This window comes from Corythoichthys intestinalis, chromosome 4, assembly GCF_030265065.1.
Source record: "Corythoichthys intestinalis isolate RoL2023-P3 chromosome 4, ASM3026506v1, whole genome shotgun sequence".
NCBI lineage: Eukaryota > Metazoa > Chordata > Actinopteri > Syngnathiformes > Syngnathidae > Corythoichthys > Corythoichthys intestinalis.
In genome coordinates this window covers 58,163,334-58,173,124 of record NC_080398.1, presented here as the reverse complement: position 1 = coordinate 58,173,124, position 9,791 = coordinate 58,163,334, and the positions used below count along the sequence as shown (strand labels likewise).

Sequence of the window (9,791 nt, the reverse complement as noted above, 5' to 3'; positions counted from 1 at the left end):
CTGGTGAGTGTCATGTTAAACGCTCGGGAAACTTTTCACATACAGTTCATGGCGTTCAGGTGGGTACAATTAACTGAAAACAATGGACTGTATTCCTGTTCAGTGTGCATTATCTTCAAGTGGGCGTTGTCCTTAGATGTTACAATATAATAATTCGTTTTTGTTTTTTATTACCAAAAATAGTCACTTGCCCTAAACTTTTCTTGAATGACGTATCCATAAACCGTGTGCGATTTTTATTTTATTTTTTTAATCAAAACGACTAGAGCAAAGATAGAAGAGGGAAGAGATTCAAGCCTCACCTGCATATTGAAAAATAAATCAACATATATTCGGTGGGTGACACACAAGTCACGGTTCAGTACAACAGGAAAAAGGTTTTTTTTCTCACAGAATTTGAAAGTTAAAGTTTGTATACCATTACACTCTTATATAGCTGAAATTTTGAAAATGTAAAAAGGGTGCCCTATGTTTTTTTTGGAATGAAAAACAGTTCAATCAGTTACTATAAACATATTTGATGTGAAGGACGTTATAGAATGGATCATGTAATAACTAGGGCTGTCAAACGATTAAAATTTTTAATCGAGTTAATTACAGCTTAAAAATTAATTAATCGTAATTAATCGCAATTCAAACCGTCTATAAAATATGCCATATTTTTCTGTAAATTATAAATATATTCTGTAAAATAAATTGTTGGAATGGAAAGGTAAGACACAAGATGGATATATACATTCAACATACGGTACATAAGGACTGTAGTGGGCATTTCACTCTACTGTCACTATGCTGTCCTCACTCCGAAGCGTCTATTTTTCCAAAGCTAGACAGCTAGTGAACGACGCCTTAATAATTCTTCTTCCTTTTTCATCTGATTTATTAATAAAATGGCCTCAAACCATTGTCCTCTTTAGACCGTCGTAAAACTACATAATAAAAGTACACAAGCATTGCATTAGCAACAACGTTAGCTTAGCACGCTATACAGGTTCACTAAATATAAACAAAAAGTGTCTCATACAAAAAATATAACGCGATAATTTTGACAGCCCTAGTAATAACGTGTAGAATATGAAAAGTAACGTCAGTTAATTTGCCAAGTAACTAATTACTCTTACATTGAGGTAACTGAGTTACTAACTCTATTACTTTTTGGGAGAAGTAATTTGTAACTGTAACTAATTACTTTTTTAAAGTAAGATTAACAACACTGCCCATAGCATACTGTAGTTACAACAACTGCTTAAGGCTAACAAGCTCAATGTTTTGCTTGGCCACAAAGCTTTAATTTCAATCCTTAAAGTTTTCGCGGCATTTTTGAAAAGTTAAGTGTGAGTAAGGTGGCCCCTAAAACCAAGCTGGGTTTTACCATTTCTGTAATAAGAAATGGACCCAAATTCCTGACATCTACAGTAAAAATCTTGTGGAAGGACATTCAACATACATTTTCAAATTTTTGTGGAAGAATAGAACAAAAATATTTTGATAATCCTAATTGACATGAGTAAGAAAGGTTTAGATGGATTTCATGTCAGACAGTGAGAACATTTATACAGAGGTACCTCTACTTACGAAATTGGTTCTGGAAGTAGTTTCGTAATTTGAAAATTTTGTAAGTAGGGACTCGTTTTTCATGTAAATGCCCAAATCCGTTCCAAGCCGCCTAAAATTTAGACATAAATCTAATCTAATGCATAAAAATGTATCAAAACAAATGCATCTTACGATTATTGCACAAGAAACATAAAATCAGAGTTGTGCATAATGTAAAAAACAAGAATAAAGAATAAAAGTAAATATACTAATGCAAAGCCGTCGTAACATGAGGGGCGAATGAAAAGGATGCTGCAATACACATACAGTAGAAGTCCCTCTTAGCCATCTGGATGCCAATAATGCTATGCAATAGCCAATGGCAGAGCAACTATAATAAGTATGTTAAGTTCAGTAAACTCTGGGAGATGCAAGTACCATCCATACTATATTTTTGCCTTTCGTATCCTGAAATTTCTTTAGTAACAAAAGGCAATATTTTCCCGTTGAGTAGTCTCTTAACCTGAAAAGTCTGTATGTACAGATATTTGTAAGTAGAGGTACCACTGCATAGTGAACGAAGACCTCTAGTTTTAACTGTAACAATTGTATTGAATAAGCAGGAAAATCAGGCACAGGAACTAATCCTAAAAGTGGCGAAAAAGTATTGGGAGAATCAAAAAAGTGGAGGAAAAAAAAATGATAGGCACCCTTTGAGGAGAAGCATGTTATAAAGAAATAACTTCTGCATTGCAAATGATTAGTTTATTCCCTGCCTGTGTGTTGAAATTACTTAAGGATGTTTAACAATGAAATTCCTACATTATCAGCAACAGCTGTTTTCTATTGTAGCTTTTGTCAATATCATGCCTTCACACGCTTTCAGATCTACAATACAAAGTAAAGATAGAATAAATGAATAATTAAAGCAAAATTTACAACAGAGCTTGAAATCTGTGTTACCAAAGTCGTGTTTTAATTGTGCAAAGGAGGTTATACCTTTACCTGTTTGTTTCAATGCATATTTGTTACAACCAAACCAACCAAAAAAAAAAAACAAAAAAAACGAGTGAGCAGATTTTCTTATTTTGACTAATTGAGATAAAATCTGGATCGCGATCATGAATATGTTTGAATCGTGCTTTGATCAAATATTGTTATCTCTACAGTATCTTTCATGGAAAACCTTCTATCAGGTTTTTCCCACGTTTCAATGAATAATCTGGATCAAAATCTCTACCCAATGATAATCAATTTGTCTGTGGGTCATTCTGAAGCCTCACATTAAATTGAATCGTGTCTGTTCACAACACGATTGAGTTAAACTGGTAAAAGACAACAACAGGCAAAACCATATCCTCCTTTCCCTTCAAATGTGATCATCACAATGAAGATGTACCCAGCTTCCTGAAATGCCAGTTGGTATTTATACACTGCTAGCCAAAAGTATTGGCACCCCTGCAATTCTGTCAGATAATGCTCAATTTCTCCCAGAAAATGATTGCAATTACAAATGCTTTGGTAGTAATATCTTCATTTATTTTGCTTGCTGTGAAGCAACAAAAAAGAACGGGGAAAAAAAAAGAATCCTCATTTTACACAAAACTCCAAAAATGGGCCGGACAAAAGTATTGGCACCCTTTGAAAAATCATGTGATGCTTCTCTAATTTGTGCAATTAACAGCACCTGTTACTTAAGGCCGAGTAATGCTTCCACGTCAGACCTGCGCCGTCAAGGAAGACCCGACTAACGACCCTCCGCCGTAGCCTCTTGTTCCTTCCCAATTTTTCTGACTTCGCGTCGCGTCAACGCATGTGACGTGGTGGAACTGGACTGTGATTGGTCCGCTCAGACTGTTGTTTCTGGTTCAGCGCAAAATCACCGCCATTGTCAATCATTATTTTGTTACACGCAAAAATGGACGAAGCCGACAAGAGTATCAACGAAGAGCAAGTACGACAACTTCTACAATGTCTCGTCAAGCCATTATGAAGATTGCCAAATGGCAAGCAATCTGTGGGAGGAGATTGCTGAAAATACAGGGCTGGCGATTGAATACAAAAAAATGGAAGACCCACCGAAACAAGTTATGTGTGTGTTCGGAATCGAATGGCCACCCGAAGGGGTGACCCAGTCAGCTTTTTATCCCTTTATGTCGTATTTTTAGTTGGTCCACTTCATCATTTATTGTGTACATATGTTTGCTGTGAGTCTGTGACTTATTTACGTGACACACTTCAACTATATGAAGAATAAAGCTATATGAAGAATAAAGCACAGGTTTGGTGTCAAGAGTTGTTTTGATGTTTAATTTTCCACTAGACAGTTCACACACTTGATACATCACTGATTGAGAGTGCCTCGGTGCTTTTTATGATAACCTTAAAATCAAGCCTCCCAACGCAGTTTGGGAAGTTCCATAGCCGCCAGAAATCTGCTATGGCTTCCCACTGGCTGGTTGTAGGACACGGCAAAAAAAATCGGGCTGGAGGGCAATCCACAATTCTTTGCAGACCACGGACAAAAACGCTGGACACAGTGCTCGACGCCAGTTTGAAGCAAGCCGCCACAGCTTGCTGGCTTCCACCCGAGTCTAGAATTCGTAATGTGACTGCATCAAGCCATCAAAAGTCCAACAGACCGCCTCCGAAACAGTCTTTTGCGTCGCCTGTGCCTCAACATTTGTATGATCAACATTTGTTGTTCAATGTTGATGAGCTGAAGTTCCAATTCAAACGTTTTATCTCCGTTAGCTTTTTAGCATAGCAGTGTAACCGGAAGAAAACTAGAAGTCGTCAAGAGTCCCCCCATAAAACCTACAAACACAACGCCATACCCCTCTAGTGGCTTGGCGGGGAATTACAGAGCAATGCCGCAGAACTATCGAATGCTCATTCACGACGTAGTCGCTTCGCCGTCACTGCAACGCATTAGCATAATTCAGGCTCTACCTGTAGCACATAAGAGTGGTGGCAATAACTAAATCACACTTGCAGCCAGTTAAAATGGATTAAAGTTGACTCAACCTCCGTCTTGTGTCATTGTGTGTACCACATTGAGCATGGACAAAAAAAAGAAGACCTTTCTGAGGACTTGAGAAGCAAAATTGTGAAGAAGCATGGGCAATCTCAAGGCTACAAGTCCATCTCCAAAGACCTGAATGTTCCTGTGTCTACCATGTGGTGTCATCAATAAGTGTAAAGCCCACGGCGCTGTGGCTAACCTCCCTAGATGTGGATGGAAAAGAAAAATTGACGAGAAATTTCAGCGAAAGATTGTGCGGATGGTGGATAATGAACCTCAACTAACATCCAAACAGGTTCAAGCTGTCCTGCAGTCTGATGGTACAACAGTGTCAACTCCTACTATCCGTTGGCGTCTGAATGAAAAGGGACTCTATGGTAGGATACCCAGGAAGACCCCACTTCTGACCCAGAGACATAAAAAAGCCAGGCTGGAGTTTGCCAAAACTTAACTGAGAAAGACAAAAACATTTTGGAAAAATGTTTTCTGGTCAGATGAGACACAAGTAGACCTTTTTGGGAAAAGGCATCAACATAGAGTTCACAGGAAAAAACACAAGGCCTTCAAAGAAAACACGGTCCCCACAGTCAAACATGGCGGAGGTGTCCTGATGTTTTGGGGTTGCTTTGATGCCTCTGGCACTGGACTGCTTGACCGTGCTCATGGCATTATGAAGTCTGACGACTACCAACAAATTTAGGTTATAATGTAGGGTCCCAGTGTGACGTAGCTGGGTATCCCTCAAATGGTCATGGGTCTTCCAGCAGGACAATGACCCAAAACACACTTCAAAAAGCACAAGAAAATTGTTTGAGAGAAAACACTGAAAACTTCTAAAGTCGCTAGCAATGAGTCCAGACCTGAACCCTATGGAACACCTGTGAAGAGATCTGAAGATGGCAGTTTGGAGAAGGCACCCTTCAAATCTCAGTGACCTGGAGCAGTTGGCCAAAGATGAATGGTCTAGAATTCCAGCAGAGCATTGTAGGAAACTCATTGATGGATACCAGAAGCGATTGTTTGCAGTTATTTTGCTTAAAGGTTTTGCTACCAGGTATTAGGCTGAGGGTGCCAATATTATTGTCCGGCCCATTTTTGGAGTTTTTGGTAAAAAAAAAAAACAATGATTTTTTTCATTCTCTTTTGTGTTTTTTCATTGCAAGCAAAAATAAATTAAGATATTACAACAAAAGCATTTGTAATTGCAATCTTTTTCTCTGAGAAATTGAGCATTATCTGACAGAATTGCAGGGGTGCCAATACTTTTGGCCAGCAGTGTACCACAATCGGGGAATGTTACACTGTTCAACTTTTTTAACATAAAAGCTGACCAGTCAGGGTGTAAGTATATGCTTTTGAAGAATTTAGGGTGAACTGTGAAAAATACAAGTGAACCAAACATGTAATTCAAAAGACACTGAGTGCTTTGACTCAAAACAGAGCACTGAACAAGTGAACACCATCAAAGTGTGTGAGGTCGAGTCTTTAAAGGCATTGGAATGGCAGAAAAACCATAGAAATAGTCCACTCAATGTCCTTCATAAAAAGCAGAAAAATCATAGATATACTTAATTTAAAAGTCCTCTCACAAGAGAAACACAATTGAGTTTGAAAGCAGAGCAGTTGTATTTCTAGCATGCACATACATGGGATTGGTGGGGAAGTTGAGCCTGCCTTGACACGTGCACATATTCTTTTAGAAAATTAGCTTTTATCTTCCGGATTCAGCCAAGTGAAGCTATCTCACTTCCCCTCTGAGCATAACCAGAGTAAATCAGAATTGTCACAGTTCGACACGCGGGTGAAATTCAGTTCCAGTAATACAATAAATAGAATTCACTTGTAACCCACCAATGGCAGCTTTGCTGAGCAAATGTCACGCAACAATCGTTGTTTTGCGCTTACACAACTGTGCAAGTTACAAAACCGCTCTTATATTCGTTATTCATTTTTTAATAAACCTAGGTCTTTTTTGCCAAAATTGTGATTTTGAAATATTTTAACTTCATCAAACCATAAGTGTTCACTCACTGTGAATATATTCAGTTTAATTAATCTGTGCAGCGTAATCAAGTCAGGTTACTCATTTCACTCTTTGGATTTGTCCTGCCACAAGCGGTTTTGCCTTCTCCTCGAGCATGTCAAAAACCGATGAGTAACTAGTTGACATCGAACTAGCGAACGAGTCGACAAACCGATTAGTGTATACAACCTCTCCTTAATTTTACGATGGGCTTGCTATATGGTTTCCAGGTAACGGGGATAATCAGGGTGCCTTTGAAGAGAAGCAACTTCTCAGAAAATTAACAGATTTGTCAGTGTTTGCAAATTCACAAATGAACAGTGTTTGAAGGCAAGCATGGAGTAAGCCCGCAGAGCACATGTGATGGTGTCCATAACCACTAGTGCTTAGTGGGGCTCACGTTGGCCTGATCTTCCCTTCTTCTTCCCTTTTCACACCACATATTGGTATGTTTCAGCCTTCCCGTGGTCAGGAGTGGAGAAAGGGCTAAACCAAAGTAAGGAGAAAGGGTGTCCGAACACTGCCCTCAAGTTCATCCACTTAGTTTTTTTAGCCCATCTTCTCTCTTCCTTTTTCAACTGCTCTATGCCCTAAAAACAAAAAAAATAACCATACTTCAGTTGGTGTGTTTTGTGTCCCGGTGCGTAATTTCAAGGTATAATTAAAAATATGATGGCTTTCTTTACAATTACAAGGGATAACCAAGTGATGTGTTACAGTAAAACCTAAAAAACTCGCAATCTGATTCGATTAATTATGTCAAAATCGCAGTTAGGAAGAATGTTTGGATGGGAAAAACATTGGATCCTTAAAGTCAGATTAAATTAGGGTTCTTGAGGTGAACAAACAGAAATGTTACCTGAAAGATTTGAAGACGATACATGCAAATATGTTGGCAAGAACATGGAATATGTACCTAGCGCCCCACCCACCTCCTCTGCCTATAGCGTTATATGCGGGCAACAATGGATTTTGAACACACCTCCAGCTCTTCCTCAATTTCTCGATTCCTGCGCTCGTCGTTTTTTTTCTCTGCGCACTCACCACTTCAGCACATGCTACTAACGTGTCACGAAGCCAACCAATCAAAGAGCTGGCGGAAGTACACTGTGTTACCAATCTGCACTTTTTGGTAATTGCCGTGCTTTCAACTCCGCGCTGTAGTATGGAGTGGACTGGCGATTAACGTGGCTCGTTGTCATCGATTCGTCCGGTGCTTACTTTGGAGAGGTGGCGATGTGTGTAAAAACACAGTGACGCGTTGGATGGCGTTTTGCTGGAGAATTTTATGAACAAAACAAAAACCACCCTTTCTGTCGCCCAGACGCCCACATCTTCTATGCTTAACTAGTAAGCCGGTCATATTGGAGGGGACAGCGGCCCCTAGGGGATGCCCGTAACAACTGGTTGGCTGGTTACTTCCGCTAGCTCTGTTTGTGCATTATGCCTCGAGAGCGTTGTGTGTCGCACAACAAGTGTCAAACGCCACTACGAGACCAAATATGAAAATTCAAGGAAAACAGGGCCAGGGATCACATTATGGTAGGCGTGTTTTATATTTGTAATATAAAATCTAAAATTGTGCATAGAATTCACTGTTTAAGTTGCTAGTGAAAAAGACAAAATGTAAGAGTCGACTGTTCTGACTTTGAAGGTTAAAACAGCCCGCGCTGTACTGTGAGACACCTGCACTGAGAATCACACCTGTTCCCCTTTTCTTGCGGGGGTGTGTGGGTGTGGGTGTGTGTGATATGTTTACATAGTATGATGCTGCTGTACAGCTGTTATTACTGTTGCACTTATTTTCAAGTTTTGATATTTTCTACAATATAATTTTTTTTTTAGTTAATTGATAAGGAAGAATGGTAGTTATAAGAATTCAATGTATGTCCATGTATTTTTCTTTGGAGTAAAATTACAGCTCTGAAGGATATAAGAATTCGGATGTGTGTCATTAATCTTGTTGTGGCACAACGATTGACAAAAAAATTTGAAAGTGGCACTCCACACCAAAAAAGGTTGCTGACCCTGCTCTACCGTGTACAGTACACATAGCAGTAGTGATGTACTAAGTACCTCGGCATTAAAAGTAGTTCGGTACAAGCTTTTTTTGGTACCGGTATTTTAAAGTCCCACTCTCTTTTTTTTATGTGAATGGAATGATTGAATCTCGTTAAAATGTATTTAAAAATGAATATTAAAGACAAACGAAGATCCATGACTATTGAAATTGTGTATACATTTTTTATGGCAGATTTACTCAGCAGAATGATGTTACGTGAAGTATGGAAACTAACAGGCAATTTGCAGCCATATTGAAAACATTGCGTTTCTAGTTAATTACCATCAAGACGTGTTGATTTTATCATGTAATGAATCGGAACACGAAGTAGAAAGGTGGTTCGAAGAGGAATAAATTCTTGAAGCAGATGCATTTGTTTTATAAGCAACTCCAGAGTGTGTGTGTTGAAGCAATTTCAAGTACAAAGCACTTATTAACCATTATTTTGGTACAAAACAGGTAAAATGCTTACAAAAATAAAAAGGGTCCAGCTGCGGCCCGCAATACTCGCCAACCGCGCCCGCTGCCCCTGCTTTCAACAACCAATCAGATCAAGCGTTCGTCATCCTCCAACCGCGTTCCCTGCTTTCAATGACCCTAAACCTTAACCTAACCCCTACCCCTTTTTTGTGTCATGGACAAACCATCTCTAAAAGTCTGGATGTTCATCAGTCGACAGTCAGAGATGTTTTCTACAAATGGAGAGAGTTTGGGATTGTTGCTTCTCTTCCACCAAACATGAAGCCAAGAGTTCAGCGCAGAATACTCAAAGAGGTAAAAACAAACCCTAGAGTGTCTGCTAAAGACTTACACATATCACTGCCACAGTTCAATATCTCTGTGCAAGCATCAACTGTATGTAAAACTATGGCCAAGAATGGTGTTCATGGGAGGACTCCACAGAGGAAGCCACTGCTGTTTAAAAAAACCCCATTTTTGCTAGTTTAATTTTCACAAAAAGGCACTCATACACTTCACAAAAGCTTTGGCAAAATATTTTGTGGACTGATGAAACCAAAAGTTGAATTGTTTGGGAGTAACACACAACGTCATGTGTGGAGGTAAAATGGAACAGCTCACCAATATCAACAGCTCATCCCCACCGTGAAGCATGGTGAGGGAGGATCATGATTTGGGGCTGTTTT

General features: G+C 39.1%; 1 protein-coding gene across 2 annotated transcripts in view; it reads right to left on the bottom strand.

Moving 5' to 3' along the window:
* Nucleotides 1-9,791, bottom strand: part of LOC130914632 (palmitoyltransferase ZDHHC3-like) — a 54,650-nt gene that overhangs the window by 8,871 nt on the left and 35,988 nt on the right. The window contains exon 7 of one of the 2 annotated variants that reach the window (XM_057834010.1): nt 1,019-7,174. The exons of the other annotated variant lie outside the window; for it this stretch is intronic. Coding sequence (XP_057689993.1) covers nt 7,016-7,174 — 159 coding nt within the window. The 3' untranslated portion in view covers nt 1,019-7,015. Of the gene's footprint in view, nt 1-1,018; nt 7,175-9,791 lie in introns of those variants that run through there. 2 annotated transcript variants of the gene reach the window in all.